The 20,098-nt window shown below is 35.2% G+C and overlaps 1 protein-coding gene across 11 annotated transcripts in view; it reads right to left on the minus strand.

Annotated features, from left to right (window-relative positions):
• The window catches only part of stxbp5l (syntaxin binding protein 5L), a 236,133-nt gene that overhangs the window by 78,677 nt on the left and 137,358 nt on the right, over nucleotides 1-20,098 (minus strand). For all 11 annotated transcript variants that reach the window (XM_056465374.1, XM_056465370.1, XM_056465368.1 and 8 more), the window contains exon 6: nucleotides 1,610-1,673. In XM_056465374.1, coding sequence (XP_056321349.1) covers nucleotides 1,610-1,673 — 64 coding nt within the window. The remainder of the gene's footprint in view (nucleotides 1-1,609; nucleotides 1,674-20,098) is intronic.

Raw genomic sequence — 20,098 nt, forward strand, 5'->3', positions numbered from 1 at the left:
CCACATTGACTTTTCACCATTTAACATTTCTAAAAAAATCTCTGTCCACAGTTCACCGCTGAAAACGCACATCATGTGACCACACACACTCTGGCATGCACTGCTGCATATGCAGAGGTCTGAGCTCTAGGCAGTCAGCGGGTGCTTTGAGCACACCTCCCCAGGTAAGAGCAGCGCAAGTCGGACAGTTTATCAAGGATATACCACTGGAGCTCATCTCACTATAGTTGTTAAACATGCTATTTAATTCATCTTGTCTTATCTAACGACTCTTTGGTCTTTTGAGTCTATTACTTGTTCTCAGGTAATGTGTTTTGGCTGAGCGCAAAGATTAATTCATATGTTAATGTAACCGCGTAAACTGATTCTGCACATTTGACTGATTGCTTGCCTTTATTTCCTATATTGTATAAACTTATTGTACATTATACTTTGATAATGGCCAATATTGATTATTAAAACTGATATTCAGCAAAAGAGAGGATATGTTTCATATTTTTCAATGAAAATGAAAGGAGGCAGTAATGTTATAGGCTCATTACAACAGTAATGTTGAAGCTACACAATTCCTCAACATTTCTGGTTTCTGTTAAGTTGTTAATATCAAAATGAAAATAGACAGTTCCTTATATCAGGTTTTCATTTAATTGTTTATAGTGAAACAACGTAGCCAGGGTGATACAAATGACATTATAAAGTACACTGTTCTCTTTGAAGATTTACCCAACAGGTCCTTGGGAGTTTCCATATCAAACTTGCGAAGTCTGAACTTACAAGCAAAGGATGCAAGACTAAGCTTTGCGCACTTAATATCGAGAAAAATCGAGAGGGGTCTGGATGCAGACATGGTGCAGTGCAACCTGAGCTGCATCCAATGCTTTTTATGCGCTCACCTAACCCCACCCCTAACCCGTCACAGTGACGTCACTCACTCCATTGAGTGCATTGTGTCTGCCATTACATCGCTGAGTGATGCAATCTCAGCTTGGATCATAAAGGCTGCATCCAGATACTATTGGAAAAATACCCAATCAGCCCCAAGCAGCCACGCCTCCATTTTCAGATGTCTCTGTTTTCCCCATCCACACTGACATGGAGCAGCAGGATTATTTTTAAACCCAAACAGACTCTTCAGTATTTCCAAAACACTTTTGGTGGCTCGAAAACTACGGGGTAATGTGGACGGAAGCCATAACCATAGCAAAATGTATGCATTTTAAAACTAAAATGTATTAGTGTACATGGGACCTGAATACATGATAAAAACACAACATTTTTGAAGCTATTGCTCTAAATAATTGTGAATGTGTGTGTTTGTAAGTAAGAGATATGCATGCATACTCAATAGAAGATGTTAACACCAGCCATCGAGGTGAATATCGGGTCACATAACAAGTATGTGTGTGCGTGTGTGTATCCTGATGAGTGTTAATGAATCAGAACACTGCCAACGCATGCAAAGTACCTTTTATAAAGAACTCCAGGAGGCATACAAAATAACCAATGTATTTTTTCATAGTGGAAAGGCTATCGAGCACACTAGTTTTTAGTTTTCTGAAAAGTTCTGAGCTTGATTTCAAAACAAAAGAACAAAAAATGTATTCCTTACTTTCCCTTCATCCTTTGGACTGTCACTCAGGTGAACAACAGGACCTGGATGTGTCTTTGTTGATCTGAGAGGAAGACAGAATAAAAAAGATAACAGGATGAAAAAATGACACATTCTCTGTGCTTGTGGGCTTATAGTTCCTGTCTGTCAGCTCTGAGGTCATCTATATGCTAACATACTCATAGAGGTTGACAAACTTTTAATAGATATATCTTGTTCAGTGGTACATTTGTCTATGTGTCTACATATAGGTTTTTTCCTATATGTCACATACTAGCAATAACACATGGCTCATTGTGTTTCAGCAAGCTTTTATATGCTAAAGTATACTGGCGCACAAGTAAAAAAAAAAAAACAAGAAAAGAGATCTTCTGGATATGTCCAGTAAGAACCTTCTGTCTTAACAGGAAACACATCAAGACCAAAACACATCTCATCCATCATACAATTTTATGTGGCCTTCATTGGATAATAATATAAAAAGCCAATGCAATAATGATCATGTCTCTGGTTTTAAAGTAGTCTCTGCCTCTTAGCCAGAAATAAAATAAAATAAAATAAAATAAAATAAAATAAAATAAAATAAAATAAAATAAAATAAAATAAAATAAAATAAAATAAAATAAATAACATAAAATAAATAAATAAAATAACATAAAATAAGATAAAATAAATAAATAAAATAACATAAAATAAAATTAATAAAATAACATAACATAAAATAAATAAATAAATAACATAAAATAAATAAATAGAATAACATAAAATAAATAACATAAAATAAAATAAAATAAATAAAAAAATAAAAAATAAAATAAAAATAAATAAATAAAATAACATAAAATAAAATAAAATAAATAAATAACAAAAATAAATAAATAAATAAATAAATACATACATAAATAAATAGATAACATAAAATAACGTAAAATAAAAATTTATAAAAATAAATAAAAATAAATAAATAACATAAAATTTCTGTAAAGTAAAAAAAAAATATGTTGTAATAAAAAAGAAAGAAAGTAAGAAAGACATAAGACATGACACATTTTATGCTAAATAATGTAAAACAGGCTACTGGTTGCACTAAATATAACTAAATGTTTAAACAAATGTATAAACATGCATTTTAGATCCACTCACTCATGTTTTGCTTTAAAAGCTCTTTTAAAATGTAAATCAGAGCATGTTTCATAAGGTAAACAATGCAGTTTATGGAATAATCTGGAAAATAAACTGGATAAAATTAAGAAGACAGCAAAAAAAGATTATTTAGAAGGAAGCTTAGTCAGACTACAGGTTAGTGGTAAATGTCAGAAAGTTTTAAAAGAGTTTTCAGCAGAATTGGACACATCAAGGTCTTCTTTTCAGCAGTATTTCAAAGGCGAAGAGCGACAGGTTGGAAAATGTGCTCTGACAGCCTCCACTGAAATGACTTCCCTGGTATTGTGTGAGGATGTGCCAAGTACAAGTGAGACAGAAAAATAGTAAAAGTGATGGTCAGAGAGAGAAGGATACAGTCGGATTTTATACACGCACTGATGTCATGCCAATTCAGTTCACTAAAAACTGGCCCTGGAATTCAGGCATAAACAGTCCATCACACCTGCAAAACTCAACATCATAACACACTGATGCACGGTTTTTGGCATTATATTACTAACATAAATATACAATATAATCAGAGTCGCATAACCAGTACAGACAATAAGGTCCAATCTTTTTCTCCATTAAAGAGCCCCTATTAAGGGTTCTTGAAAATGACCTTCCATGCATTGTGCAACAGTGAATGAAAACATTCAGCTGAAGTTTAAATTTAAAAGTGCACCATGTTTAACTTTTTTTACCATGATTACTGCAACTGTGAGTCTTTAACGAAATAGTCAATTCAGAGTCGAACGCGCTGACGTACATCACCAAATATGTAGTTTTCCGGTAAAACGTGAACGCGCCATTCCCTTCAGACACTTGTGGAGTGCAGGGAATCATGTACTAAACATGACGCAAAGATGACAATCCCTGACAGATGGAGATTCTGCTGTGGGGAATAAATGGTTAAAGTTAATTTTCACAGCAATACCACAGTATAGTCAACCTAGTGCTGTGTTCCTGTCATTTTTCTGATGATTGATACAATAACCTACACTGCAACACAAGATTCGAGCAGCAGAGACTATTATGTATGGGACTTTGTCAGTAACTGTTACAGTTCATATGGTCCAGTTTCTTCTTCCTACGGATCCTAACATGAAAGTGTCCAAAACCACGTTGAAAATGTGACGCGTGCTTCTTCCTTTTCCTTTAAATGCGTTTCTGAACTCATGATCCTCTGCTGTTTGTCTTTTCTATGGCCACCATCAGCTGTTCCCCACAAGGGTGGTGCCGTCAATTTTCAAAATAGTTTTGCTTTTGCCACTGTGTGGATTAATACTGAGTGTGTTTCGTTGTTATTACTTGGAGTTAGGTTTAAGGTTACTCTGTGTGCTACTTCATAGTCGTGGTGGGCGTTTCTCTCTGTCTCGCACTGAACCCAGTTGACCAATCACAACAGACTGTGTCATCAAGCCAATGAACGCAGATTAGCTTCGCGCCAAAGAGGGATTTGGGAACAAATGAATCACTGAAAAAATCATATAGGAGTCGTTGGGATACTTAGGTAAAAAAATGCATATTATAAGACAATGAAAGGGTTTTTTGACCTTGCATGCATATCAACCTGTTGTTGGAGATCCCTAAACCAAAATATGACCTTTTATAGTGCAAAATAGGGGTTCTTTAATAGTTTATGTTTTTGATGCTACTCACTTGCACTCAAACAAACTATACTGTTATCGTTAGGATAGCTAAAAGCTATATTCGTAACTGTATTATGAAAGAAATATTAATTTTTAATATTTTAAAAAGTACTGTGGGGTTTTAGTCATCATACAATCATCTGCAATTTATTTAATTTATAATTAAAGTTAACAACAATTATTTTGTGATTTTACACTGATAAGAAATATTCTGCCCCCTGATAAATAAAGGACTAAGCCGAAGGAAAATAAATGAATGAATAATGCAACTTCTACAATGAATAAATTAGTTTGTGAAAAAGGTTAATTAGAAAATCTATTAGTATGCGATTCAAACTTGTTAAATTCAAGCTTGCACTTATTTTACTTTGAACTGTAAATTATGTTTTTAAAGTTATAAAAGTTATAAATTAAATGAGACCTACTACTTTCTGATTTGGGATTTTTGGTTTGTATGTGTCAGTGTGTGTACACTATGTACAGGTACTACATGCTGTCTTACAGAGTATAACAAGAAATCTACTGTGTTGTCTACTAAAATGTTTCTAAATATTTGAAACTCATGGCTTCGGTCAGCGCCCCATTGTGTGAGTTCAATATACAAACAAAGAGTTTATTGAAAAAAAGAGAGAGTATTGCAAAGTAAACTTCAAATAACTGCTTTATTTATTAGTTAAGCTGATTTGATTTATTTCCAGACATGATAATTAAAAAGTGCAAACTGTTAAAAAAAAATGAAGGCATTTTTTTCAGTGTAGGTGAACAATGTGAGTTTCCTTTACTGTTAATCTAGTCACACATTGTGTAGTATAGGCTTACTGAAATTTAATCCCACTCCAAAACTTAAGAGGTCCAACGAAGGTCCATTTTATTATTAAAATGTCAAAGCTGTTTATTTTTTCATTGAACATGTTGTGGTCAGTGGTCGTCAAGTCCAAGTTGCACTTGTGCTTGGATTATTAAAAAAAAACATGTTATATTAGGTTGGGATTTATACGTTGGGAACGATACAAGAAAACTGTACCATGAGACTAACGTGTCTTCCTCATATATTGAATTTAAGATGAATAGACACATGTCTTCCCCCACACAGGACACCAAGTGAGGCTAGTATGCTATAGTGGCACACACACACACACACACACACACACACAGACACACACACACACACACACACACACACACACACACACACACACACACACTCGCGCTTGTATAGCTATCTTTATGGGAATTTACCACAGGTGTAATGATTTTTCTACTGTACAGCCAGTATATTCTATCCTCCTTACCCAACCCTCTCCTAAACCCAACCCTCACAATCTGCATTTTACTTAATATTTTACAAAATACTTCATTATGTGTGATTTACAGTTTGAGCCATTTTCCTCAAGGGCACCAATAAAAATATTTCCACAAGGTCAAAATTTACTGGTATTGCTGTACTTGTGGGTACATTTGGTCCCCACAACATCAGGAATACAAGGTACACACACACATACACACAATAGATACACATCTGTGTCTGTCTCTGTTGCTGTAAATGTTATTGGACTAGACATTACAGAGCTGCTTGGCCATCAAAAGTATCCCATAATGCCTCCAGCCATAAGTTTGTTGCCATAGCAGCAATGAAACTCATTTAGTCACCTAATCAATCGCTGTGCAAAGGAAAATAAAAAATCATGTAAAACCCCTGAGTATTTGTGTATCATAGATGATCGTTCATGTATTTGTATAAATATAGAATGCTTGTGTTTATTCATTCATTAAATTTCCTCCGGCTTAGTGTCTTTATTTATTAGGGGTCGCCATAGAGGAATGAACCACCAAGTCATCCAGTGTATGTTATTACACAACGGATGCCCTTCCAGTTGCAACCCAGTACTGGGAAACATACACACTCATATACTATGGCCAATTTAGTTTATTCAATTAACCTATAGCGCATATCTTTGGACTGTGGGGGAAACCGGAGCATCTGGAGGAAACCCACACCCACATAGTACACCTTATTGCTGTGAGGCGACAGTGGTTACCACTGAGCCATCGTGTCGCCCTCTGTTTGTATATACATACAGTTGAAGTTAGAATTATTAGCCCCCCTGTTTATTTTCCCCCCAATTTCTGTTTAACAGAGAGAAGATTTTCTCCACACATTTCTAAACATGATGGTTTTAATAACTTATAACTGTAATAACTGATTTATTTTATCTTTGCCATGATGACAGTAAATAATATTTGACTAAATATTTTTCAAGACACTTCTATATAGCTTAAAGTGACATTTGAAGGCTTAACTAGATTAAGTAGGTTAACTAGGCAGGTTAAGCTAATTAGGCAAGTTATTGTATAACAATGGTTTGTTCTGTAGACAGTCGAAAAAAATTGCATAAAGGGGCTAATAATTTTGACCTTAAAACGGATTTAAAAAAATTAAAAACTGCTTTTATTCTAGCCGAAATAAAACAAATATTATCAGACGTAAATTATTATCAGACATACTGTGAAAATTTCTTTGCTTTGTTAAGTATCATTTGGGAAATATTTAAAAAGGCAAAACAATTCAAAGGGGGGTTAATAATTCTGACTTTATCTGTATATGGTTTGTATTTTTACAACAATATATGACATCTCTTTGCATGAGAATAGTTTTTGTTTTCTGTCTTTTGTTCATATGACGATAGTTCACAATCCAGCCAAATATTAAGAGTCACTAAACAGTGTAAATCAGTCAACATTGTTGTGATGAAGCTCGCCTCCACACTTTCAGAGGGTCAAAACTACAAGATCTACACAGACAACTACACCCGTGTTGCCTGTGCTTTTCAGATAAAAACACATTCAAACCACACTAAATATGACCAAATATTTTTTCAAAATGTTTTATATTTTATATTTTATTAATAAATGCTTATTCACAAAACATATGATTGTTGACAGTGTGATTATTACTTATGATATACTTATGACATATACTGCTATGGGGCTAAATAAGTGAATAACCCTGTGCCTAAATGCTCTGTATAAAAGTTAGTACAAATACAGAAATTCTGCTCACAACTAGGTCCAATGTTGCAATATTACAACATTTCCCTGAAAACTTACCAAAATGTAAAAAACTGAAAAATCTTTAATACCTAAATCAGAGGCGTTTGCTCATTTTTTTCTATATTTGGGTCTTACGAGGATAAGACCTCAAAACACTTTAACAAAGCCCATTTGCTTTACATTTCGTTCTCCATATAGATGACTCTTCTATAGTTTGCATGGTCGCTTACAGTACAAGGCACAGCATTGGATTTGTTGTGCAGAGAGCTCCTGAGAGAGATGGTTCAACAACACAGCTCAAAGCAGTGTAAAACAAGGTAAAATGCCATTGTTGTTTCAACAGTGTTTTTTGTGTGGCATTTGCTTCTGTTAACATTATTAATAAGGTTTAGGGTTTGATTTAACCGATGCGAAGTATATAAAAAATCTATGGCCTCTTGTGAAAGAAAAAATATGCATGGACATGAGGTTTTGGGTTTTACTAGGGTGACCACATGTCCCATATTTCCTTGGACAGTCCAGTATTTTTTGCTGTAATTTTAGTGCATCAGTTTCAGTGAAAGCAAAGGCAGAAGAGATCAGGTCATATGCAAAAGACATTTACAATAGCAATATAAAAACTATTAATGAAAATTCGAATATATGATGGAAGAAACAACTTCCTTAGACATCTCAAATAATCATAGAATCAGTGTTTCAGCAACAGAATGCCAATAAAATGTCTTCTAAATTATATGTCACACAATAGGTTATGCTTATCTCAGGAAAGCCATTCAAAATGCATTAAATGTTTATCCAGGTTATCCACGGGGTCTTAAAACGTGTTAAAAGTCGATAAATCAGTTAATAGAAAATCAAGGCCCTTCAAAGCTATTAAAAAGTCTTAATTGCGTTTTTAAGAGGTCTTAAGTTTTATTCAAGCATTATTCAAAGTGTTTGACATTAGAAAAGCATAAATGTATTTATTTTCCTCCTAATATCAACAATGGCATGCTCGATCCACACGATTGATTCGGGCCCGGGCGTGTCCTGCCAAGCTCCTTCATCCAGGTGATGCCACGTAATTGACAACAAATGTGGAAAGGTGAGGTGACACTCTCCACATATAGCGAAACCAAAGAGTGAAACAGACGGCAAATGTAAGTTTGCGTACTCCTGGTTGGAGAAAGATGAGTTTAAACAGTGGCTGAAGCCTATCACTGAAAACAACCGCATAATTAATTTATTCTTTCAAGCTTTGTTTCATCCAAGCTTATCTGAGTTCTGTTGCATGGTTGTGCTCCATTCATTTATTTAACTACAGCTGTTTATTAACAACTGTTTATTAAGTTAAAGGTTTGATATTGATTAGAACTTATGAGGTCTTAAGATATTCCTTTTAAAATAAGTCTATAAAAGGTATTGAAATTACCTTTAGGATTTCTGCATATACCCTGTTATGGATCCTATATTCCTTTCCAGTAATCTGGACACTAGGTCAGGGGTTCTCAAAGTCTCAATTCAAAGGTCCAAAATGAATTTTCATCAATGTCAAAGGTCTGGAAAAACTGGTTAAAACAAGACTGGTGTTTAATAAACATACATATACATGAATCAACAAATAAATAAATAAATAAATAAATAAATAAATAAATAAATAAATAAATAAATAAATAAATAAATAAATAAATACATACAAACATACATACATACATAAGTAGGTGGGTAGGTAGGTAGACCAATTGTAACATGATGCAAACTACAAAGCAGTTTAATGTGAGAAACGGCACCAATTGGATCAGCTAACTAAGCTTTTGCTTCCATTCCATAATTGTATCATTTCAAATCAAACAGAACTGGACTGGAGCAAAACAGCTGCATACTCTATTTTTCTTTGTCAATTCACTGCAGTGAACAGTGTTGCTGAATTACAGTGATTGTCATAAACTTTTAAGTAAACCGTTAATATACACCTTTTTACAGAGTCAAGTATATCCAACATTTCCAGAAAAATAAATATTTAAAATACTAAATATGCCCTTGGCACTTCAGAAACTAAACTGTGTATTTTCAAAGCCACACCACATCAGCATTTATCTCTCATGAGAAAACATTCATTGATGGGGGAGGGGTGAATTAAAAATTAATTGATGAATATATATAATATTGTTTTTTCTTCTTGTGTTGCTTAGTTGTGTGGTGTTATTGTGCAGTGATAAACAGAAAGTGGAGTGATGAAGCAGTCAAAGCAGAATCATAATTAACCGTAATAACCATAATAGAACTCTCCGTTTTATTTAAAAATATATATGCCCTCTCATTCTCAGCTTGTAGCACTTTGTCGCGTTGGCCAGCTTCCCCATGAGCAACAGAGTCATCTCATGTCCCCTGCAGGAAGCTGAGGAAGCTTTTGTCAACTCATCATTCTTGTATCAATGCTGCTGAGGCTGCAAGATACGCAGTTGCCACAAGCAAAGTAAGGTGACAAGAGGACAAGTGCACACACTAGTACGTGACCTAAATTTTGTGCCTTCTCCACTCAAGGAGGTCTACAAAACTACACTAGCAGACAGCATTACCATTCATCTAAGTGGCAGGGTCAAGCTTTTTACAAGCAGCGATTATTCTTGGCTCTTTTGGAAGTTTTTTTTTTTTTTTTTGACTAAGCCAGCATTATGCCGTGTTTATTAACCCTCCTGTGAAATTGTAATTTTACAATTTTATCAACACATTTTAAACATAACAGGTTTAATAAGAAATGTCTAATATGCAGGGTTATTACTTGTTTATTATTATTATTATCACCATTACTTGTTGTCACACTATGTCATTATCTCATTTTTGGCGGAAGTGGCATTTAGCGGCTTTTGCATCTTAACTCTTCATATCCTCTTTTGAACCATGCTATAGGAAAGTACTTAAATTGATCTGTTGTGGCAATTTTTATAGCAAAAACTATAGGAATATAAACAAATTACCCAAATACTGTATTAAGTTTTACAAACCAAATAAGTATAATATACTAGAGTATTTATAAAAGTTTATCTGTTTGCAATAGATGATTAATAAATGCAATAGATACATTAATAAATGTACAGCATCCATTAGGTTGTAAATACTATAATAAAGTATTTTATTACATTACATTACATTGTGTTACATTCATTGTTTTTTGTAAAACTACAACAAAGAGGGGGAAAGTATGTATATATTCACATTTACTTTAACATGTTGATTTTAGCCAGCAGTAAAATTTTGCACGAATGCACATTTTTTTATACACTTCTTAATATGCATAAAATCTATTAATGAGACCATTAGAATTGAATATTAGTAAAATGATCATATTTACACCACCAGCATAACATGTAAGCCATGCTGGCGCTTGTACAACAAAATACAGGTGGTTAAACTGATTATAATCAAATGATCCTTGAATATTTACAAAAATATGCTCGACCGCATACTGAGAGAAACCGAAACTAACCTGAATGTATTGTACAGTGCCTTAAATGTCCAATAGGGGGGTCAAAACCACAAGTGTATACGCGACTGCATAACAATAATAGTTTTGTTAAGGCGAATCTCATTATATGTTTGATGTCAGTTGTGGGCCAGAGGGAAGAGGAGGGGAGGTCGCAAATGGTCTGCGGGTCAGCAGTTTTACTGATGTAAAACATTCAGTATTTACTATTAATTAGCTCACTATAGTTTCTTTTGTAGCCTAATCCTGGGGGTATCTGAGGATTGTCTATTCAAAATATGATTTAAAACCCACCTTTTATTGTAAATAACCATGTATTATACTTCAAATAAGTTTACATGTGATAAAACAATGCAAACAGGACAAAAACTCCAGCAGGGCTATTTTACTCACTTCATCATGTACAAAGTTTTCTATTAAAATAAATGATGCCAATGTATTTTTCAATGACTCTGCTTTGCTAGTAATAGTAACGTTACCTGCTTGATTGATAATAATGTGTACAGTGACACGAAAACAACAGCCTGAAGTTGACACTCAGGGTTTCTCTGTTCTACTCTGCTTGTCAGATGCTCGAGTCTGAAGTGTTTAGGCTCCTTGTCAAAGGGTCTGCCTCCCATACCGAAACTGCCGCTTCGTGGTTCTCTTCAGTGCATAATTGTCGAATCGAAGGGTTACTTAAAGTAAAATTTTAGTTAAATGATGTATCCCCTTCAGAGTTGGGTGTAACGTGTTACTGTATTCTAATTACATTTTTGGGGAACGCAGTAATGTAATAAATTACATTTTAAATTTGTGTAATTTGATTACAGTTACTAAAGTCAATGCAATTGCGTTGCTTACGTTACTAATATATTTTTCAGAAGAAAAAAATTATTCTTTTAAATGATGTTTTCCGCTGCAACGTCAGTTAATGAGCATGTGCATTTAAATTGCTGCAGAACGTGAGCTGAAATTACTGACGCGAGTTGTTGCTTCTTCAAGTGAAAATACAAACATTTCTTTCATTTCATTGAGCGTGAAAACAAAAATAATGTTGTGAAATAGAGTCTATGTCCAATCTCTAAACAACTTTCGACTGCTTTTAACTCGACCAACTTGTTCAAGCCCTAGAATAGAAAGCATTCTATGACAATACTCGTCACCAGAAGGACACTGGCACCCAAAAACACAGCAGCACAACTCAGCCTAAACAGGCTAAATTGGATTTCTGTGCAGGATCAGGAGTGAAAGTATCTTCTGAATGTGAAGAGAAGCGTAGCTGCTTATGGGATCAATCACATATTCACGTCTTTTGCACGCGCAAGTTCATTATTTCCAATAGAACACCAGTTGAAAATCACGAGTCATACAACAAGAACTGACCAATCGGCTTCATGCTTTGTATGGAAAATACACATTTAGGTAGACTAATTACCTCAGACAAACACAGTACACCCAAACACTGCAGTGCTTTTGCGTACTATAGATGCCAATGGTTACAGGTATCCAGTTTTCTGCATATCTTCTTGTTAAAAAAAATAATAAAAATACAAACATGTTTGGAACAAGCAAATGTGAAATTTAAAATTTTTGTTGAACCTTTTGAATATCTGAAGCTTCTGTGATCAACCCATTGTAATGTTTTTCAGTGAATATTAAATTACTGATAGAGCTGCAGTTTATTTTGTATTTTTATAAGTATGTTTCATAAGTAACTTCAAAGTAAAGTAATTACTAACTAATCTGATTACCTTTTACATTAAGTAATTAGTAATATAATCAGATTAACATTTTCCAGTGGTAGTCAGTAACTTGTAATCTATTACTTTTTTAAAGTAACTTACCCAAACACTGATCCTCTTCAAAAATAGTATATTTAATGCCCCCCTGTAAAAAGCAGCCACTATACCTACTGTGATTAATAATTTTACTCTTGGTGATGCAGAGGGGTGCTCATTGGCATCTATGCTTATATAGCTAATGAACTAATTTATTCAGTATTTTCCAGATGACAGTACATAATAATTCACTAGTTGTTTAGAAAGATACTAGTATTCCGCATTAAGTGCAACTTAAAGTCTTTACTATATACAACATTAACTAATAACGGCTAGACAGGCAATCCTAACCAATCTAACCTCGAAACCCCACTGTACATTAAATGGTAAAGCAGCATTACGCTTGTCATCTGCAATGCAATTTGCCTAAGCTCTGACTTGTCTAAGCTCAGAGCAAAACAAAGTCTGGTATAATCTTTTGAAGTGTTGCTTTCTTGTTGAAAGCAAAAATGCTGCTGTGATTCTTCATTAACGGACTGACTAAAATTTTGTTGCAGCTCTTTCAGAACGAGAAAAAAAAGTAGAGTTCATCAACAGTGATTTTTCCAATTAAATTTTAGCAGCGAAGATGAAGTATCCAGGCCATGATTTCCCAGAGAAGTTCAACAGTGAGGTGTAAGGTATATATACAGAACATCTAATCCAGCAGACAGCTTTTCTGTGTTGGTTTATCACATAGGCTCACAGCCACAACACAAACCACACACCTTCTCAAACACCTAATCCACTCCAGTAGTCCTTCTTCTTCAGCTTCAAGTCCCTTTGTCTACAGATCGTTCCTCGCACAGGCTGCTTCGATCCGCATCAATTCTCATAATCGACTGACCTTCAACTCCACCAGACCAAGACCTGTCCGTCATAATAAGTTAATTTCTGCAACGGCTCTTTTCTTGACTCTGGGATTAGTGCTATTCTTTATTTTCCTTGTAAAGCCTCCTATTGGTTTTCTTGATTTTTGAGCAGTAAGCAAGATACTCAGTCTTACTTGATATATTGTGAATCATTCTAATATGTTGATTTGCTGCTTTTTATGATCTATTATTATTCATGTTCAATAAATAAAAAGAGTTCTGCTTTATTTTTGTGTGTTGAAAAATACTTTTTTACTTTTAATGTACTTTTTAAGATACATTTATGCAACATATTATGTAGCCAGTATGTATGGCTACATAATACATTATGTATCGCAAATTATGTAGCCAGACCTACATATGGCTGCAATTCATCTTTAAAACCAGTACTACGAGGTGGTATGAATGCTATGATAAGACCGTTTGTCAATATGCGCACAAATGTGATCTTGGAACCGAGAAGCAGCTCTATTAAGATTTCTGTTGTTGTACTGTGTATAGTTTTAGATAAATAAGAATTTTTTTTTAATGTCAATTGTTCAACATTTTTGTTGAATAAAAAGTGTGTGTATACAGCTATATTTAGCTTGTTTTGATGCATTTTTTAAAAATTTGTGGCAAAGAAATAATTAGTTAGGTGTGGCCAAAGAAAAAAATGGCAAATCCTTAGTGTTGAGCCCTAAAAAGTCATGTAATTTTTTTTTTAAAGCATGTCCTGGCATGTGGACATAACACATAATTTAAATCAAGTAATTCTGAGCATGCCAAAGTCAAATGTATGCATATGAAATACATTTTCCCAACAGCAAAATTGTGGCTAGTGAAAATGGGCGAGTGGCTAGTAACATTGGAAACTTACTATCCAGAGTGGCTGGTGATCAAAAAAGTTAATGTCAAGCCCTGGTTCCAGAAAGCAGGTAAGACAAAAACAAAAGCTAAAAAAATGTAAATAAACAAGTAAATAACAGGGTGAGAATGTGTTATAATCTGAAAATGTGGTTAAAATCAGGTGGCTTTTTTTCTGGATTGCTTTTTAAAACACTGCCATTGGGTTCAGGGAAGAGGGGGTGGGATGGGCGGGTCAATCTGTGCTTTTTAAAACACTGTTGATAATAATAATAGTTTTTTGATCATCAAATCAGGATATTATAATGGTTTCTGTAATAACAGTAATGAATTGACACAAACTCTTTGAATAAACCAAGCTTAACAACCTAATAACCAATCAAACCCTGATCTTTTGGGAAGATGTGACTCTCTGACCTAAATCAAATCGTTTTAGTCAGTCAGACATAGCCCAGAAAGAAAAAGGTGACCTTTGGAAAGTGTTTTGAGCTCTTGCAGGTTCAAGGAATGATGAAAAAGAGTGATTATATTACTGCAAGACAGAGGAAGTAAGGGTATAGGACAGATATGTCATCCCTAAACGAGTCTCTGTCTTGCTGGGCTTCAAATCTAATTTCAGCCTGATGGAATGTCCAGCACGGTGTTGATTCTTTTCTCAGCTGTACTTTTGTCACATTATGAGAGTGCCTAATGTCTTCCTCTACTTCTGTTCATCAGTTTACAGACGAGCACACAGCAGGTCATTTAACTTTCCTCTTCAATCAATTATCTTTATATAACAAGCATTTTTTTTTTTATTTAAGGAAAGAAAATTGTCCATTGAACTGACTATTTATTTAAACTTCTTATCACAATGCTATTAAAGCTGATCAATCTATCTATCTATCTATCTATCTATCTATCTATCTATCTATCTATCTATCTATCTATCTATCTATCTATCTATCTATCTATCTATCTATCTATCTATCTATCTGTCCGTCCGTCCGTCCGTCCGTCCGTCCGTCCGTCCGTCCGTCCGTCTGTCTGTCTGTCTGTTTGTCTGTCTGTCTGTCTGTCTGTCTGTCTGTCTAAAAACCAAAAAGACAGAAAAATAATTACTTGAGTGGCAGAGTAGGTAGTGCTGTCGCCTCTCAGCAAGAAGGTCGCTGGGTCAGTTGGCGTTTCTGTGTGGAGTTTGCATGTTCTCCTTGCGTTCGCGTGGGTTTCCCCCACAGTCCAAAGACATATGGTACAGATGAATTGGGTAGGCTAAATTGTCCGTAGTGTATGCGTGTAAATAAGTGTGTATGAATGTTTCCTTGACATGGGTTACAGCTGGAAGAGCATTTGCTGTGTAAAACATGTGCTGGATAAGTTGGCGGTTCATTCCGCTGTGGCGACCCCAGATTAATAAAGGGACTAAGCCAAATAGAAAATGAATGAATGAATGAATGAATGAATATATATATATATATATATATATATATATATATATATATATATATATATATATATATATATATATATACATACAACAGTTCTGTCTGGTTTTCAAAACTGATAGAAGTGCGATATTCTGCAGTATCCAAACTCCTACAACCTCCTCACCCTTCTACTCTATCCACATAGAGTGGCAGCAGATCAATAAACTCACTACAGCTTGATAAATATTGCAACTGTTGGACAACATAATGTACTTTTGAGGCTTTTTAGGCAAGAATGTAGTTGTTTAGATTGCAACTATGCAGTTTATTTGTAAGAATAGTGCCTGTTTTAAATATTTATCATTTTGGAGAAGAAGATGGCAACAGAATCTGCAAGATAAGCCCTTAGAGGAGGAAAAACCCAGTGCAATTTTTAACTACAGCTGATCAAATCATTATAAAACTGGCACTGTAAGTGACTTTCTAAGTTGATCTCTCTCTTATGTACAGTTAAAGTCAGAATTATTAGCCCTCCTGAATTGCCCCCCAATTTCAATTTCAAGATTTTCTCAACACATTTCTAAAAATAATAGTTTTATTAACTTATTTCTGATAACTGATTTCTTTTATCTTTGCCATGATGACAGTAAATAATATTTGACAACATATTTTTCAAGACACTTCTATACAGCTTAAAGTGACATTGAAAGCCTAGGTTAAATGGTCACACTTTACAATAAGGTTCATTAGATAATGTTAATCAATGCATTTACTAACATGAACAAACAATGAACAATACATTTACTACAGTATTTGTTCGAAATGCATGGCGCTGCGTGGCGCTTCTGGTGTGCGACCTGCAGGCAAGTTCGTTATTTTTTTCCAATGGAGGGACGCACACGTGAGGCAACGCGCTCGCACTTTCTAGCTGCACCTAGTTAAGATCACAGGGAGCTTCTGTGACAGCGAGAAATGCAAACGGCTGAAGTTTAAGGTAGACGCAATGAAAAGTACACATGTTTGCAAACCTAAATACAAACAAATGAAGTTACAAACAATAATTCTGATTAGAGCGATCATGTGGTGAACGTTGACCTTGTGTTGAGCCCAATGAGCCTTACATCTAAAAATAGAGCACGGGTGTTCCTTTAGTGACATCGCTTTAACTCACACACTGAAAATTACGGACGTGAAACAACAAACTGAGGATATGGTGATGCGCGCAGCTGTCAATCAATATTGGTGGGCGGGGGTACCGCACTCCTACGTTAAGTTAGGGTCGATCTGAAAACCGCTTCAATTCGTCCACCGCTTTTATGTTGTTAAATTGAAAAAAAAAAGGACTGGGTGTGTTTATAACAGCCCACTATGACGGTCTATACACTATACCTACACATATGTCTGTCCAGTTAGCTTGAAAAGTTTTTTACCATAGGTGCCCTTTAAAGGGGCTAATAATTTTGACCTTAAAATGGTACTTAAAAAATTAAAAACTGCTTTTATTCTAACCGAAATAAAACAAATAAGACTTTTTTCCAGAGGAAAAAAGATTATCAGACATACTGTAAAAATTTCCTCATTCTGTTAAACATCATTTGGGAAATATTTAAAAAAGAAAAGTCAAAGAGACAGACAGACAGACAGACAGACAGACAGACTGATAGATAGATGTTTATATATAAGTTTGTGAATATAGATTTTTTTTTTAATGCCAGAATGACCCATTATATTGTTAAAAAATTGTAATAGTTCCAGTGATAAAAGGACAAATGTTGTAGGTGTTTAACTTTACTGACTTTAGTATTCATGTCGTATATATAAGTAGATTTTTTTTTTCCTTTTGGACTTTTGCAACTTTGATATTTGAATTTGCTGTGGAAAGAAGTAGCTTCTCTCTACCTGTCCAGCTGTTCAAGCAAGCGAACAACAGTTTCCATCTAAGACTCTCTTTCTCTCTGTGTGTGTATACAAAAAGGACCCCAAGCCTTACAATAAAAGTGCACTGTGTGTGTGTGCATGTGTGTGTGTTTTTACACAGGACAATGACAGAAAAGTAAATTGAGAACAGGAGGTCTTTGCTTATCAGTTGAGAAAGGAAGACACGGTTCTTCTCCCTCACCCTTATCTTCCCTCGCTACCTGTGTGATCGCAAAAGCCTGAGGCAAAAACACACAGACTCGCATATGCAGCAGCTCACTATGCAGATCAGAGCTGCGGTCTAGGGCAGAGCCACTATTTGGTCATCAAATTCAAAAACACTCATTTATTGTTAACTCATCGTTTGAAAGCAAACGTGAGGCGCATGCTAACACTAGCCCGCTAGCTGTCTCTGTTTGAGTCCAGCTTCAAAGGCTGCGATAAGAGTCACTGAAGTGCTTTCAGTGCTTATGATGGTTGCCGTAGCAATGGTGGCAGCAATCTCATTCAGGATAATAGCTTGGAATATTATGGTGAAGAACCGGAAATTGGTTGGTTGCAATTTGGCAAGCGTGATTTGGAAAGCTTAAGGCTACCACAGGGCATTTTCTGCTAGATAGCAGTGTGTTTGCACAACCTTTTTGTGCTATATAAACACAATTTGTGCTCTCTGCGCCTGCATCTTCTTCCATCCACACATCTATGTTTGTTTGATTCTTTCTTTCATAATCTGTGACCCATACAAGATTATGAAAAAGTTGAACACTATACATATTATACATTGTACCAAATTGTACAGTTTAATTGTAAATGAAGTCACTTATACTATATATGAAGAAATCATTCCTAATTTATCCATAGTATTGTATAGCATAATTTAATCCATACAGTTTATGTATTTTTTTCAGAAGGAATGTACTTACATTGAAGGTTTTTTATAGTTTTTTTTTTTTTTTTACAAAAAGAACATGCATGAGAACATGCAGTAGTTTGAGATGGGCTTGATGTTAAAAAGTTATCAAGTGCATTATTCAAACACAAATAATAGCAAATAATTATACAGAAGTTCCTTTATACAGTGCATCTGGAAAGTATTCATAGCTCTTCCCTTTTTCACTTTTTTATGTTACAGCCTTATTCCAAAATGGAGTAAATTTGACACAATACCCCATAATGACAATGTAAGAAAAATATTTTTTTGAAATTGTTGCAAATTTATTAAAAATAAAAAAGCCTGAAAAATCACTTGTACATAAGTATTCACAGACTCAATACTTTGTTGATGCACCTTTTGCAGTAATTACATCCTCAACTCTTTTTGAATATGATGCCGCAAGCTTGGCACACCTGTCTTTGGAAATTTTCACCCATTCCTATTTGCAGTACCTCTCAAGCTCTAAAAGGTTGGATAGGAAGCGACAGTGTACAGCCATTTTCAGATCTCTCCAGAGATGTTCAATAGGTTTTAGGTCTGGGCTCTTGCTGGGCCACTCAAGAACATTCACTGAGTTGTTGTGAAGCCACTCCATTGATAATTTGGCGGTGTGCTTTGGGTCATTGTCCTGCTGGAAGATGAACCGTCTCCCCAATCTGAGGTCAAAAGAACAGGTTTTCATTCAAGGATGTCTCTGTACATTGCTGCATTCATCTTTCCCTCTATCCTGACTAGTCTTTTAGTTCCTGCTGCTAAAAAACATCCCCACAGCATGATGCTGCCACCACCATGCTACACTATAGGGATGGTTTTAGCCTGGTGATGAGCGGTGCCTGGTTTTCTCCAAACATAATGCCTGGCATCCACTCCAAAGAGTTCAATTTTAGTCTCATCAGATCAGAGAATTTTGTTTCGTATGGTCTGAGAATCCTTCAGATGCCTTTTGGCAAACTCCAGGTGGGGAGTGGCTGCCGTCTGACCACTTTATCATACAGGCCTGATTGGTGGAATTCTGCACAGATGGTTGTCCTGTAAGCTTGTCCTCTCTCCACAGAAGAACGCTGGAACGCAGACAGAGTGACCATCGGGTTATTGATCACCTCCCTGACTAAGGTCCTTCTCCCCCGATCATGGCCAGACAGCTCTAGGAAGAGTCCTGGTGGTTCCAAACATCTTTCACTTATGGATGATGGAGGCCACTGTGTTCATTGGAACTTTCAGAGCAGCAGAAATTTTTCTGTAACCTTCCCCAGCCCACAATCCTGTGTCGGAGGTCTACAGATAATTCCTTTGTCTTAATGCTTGGATTGTGCTTTGACATGCACTGTCAACCCTGGGACCTTATATAGGCAGGTGTATGCCTTTTCAAATCATGTCCAATCAACTGAATTTAGCACAGGTGAACT

This window comes from Danio aesculapii, chromosome 9 (assembly GCF_903798145.1).
Source record: "Danio aesculapii chromosome 9, fDanAes4.1, whole genome shotgun sequence".
Taxonomy (NCBI): Eukaryota; Metazoa; Chordata; class Actinopteri; order Cypriniformes; family Danionidae; genus Danio; species Danio aesculapii.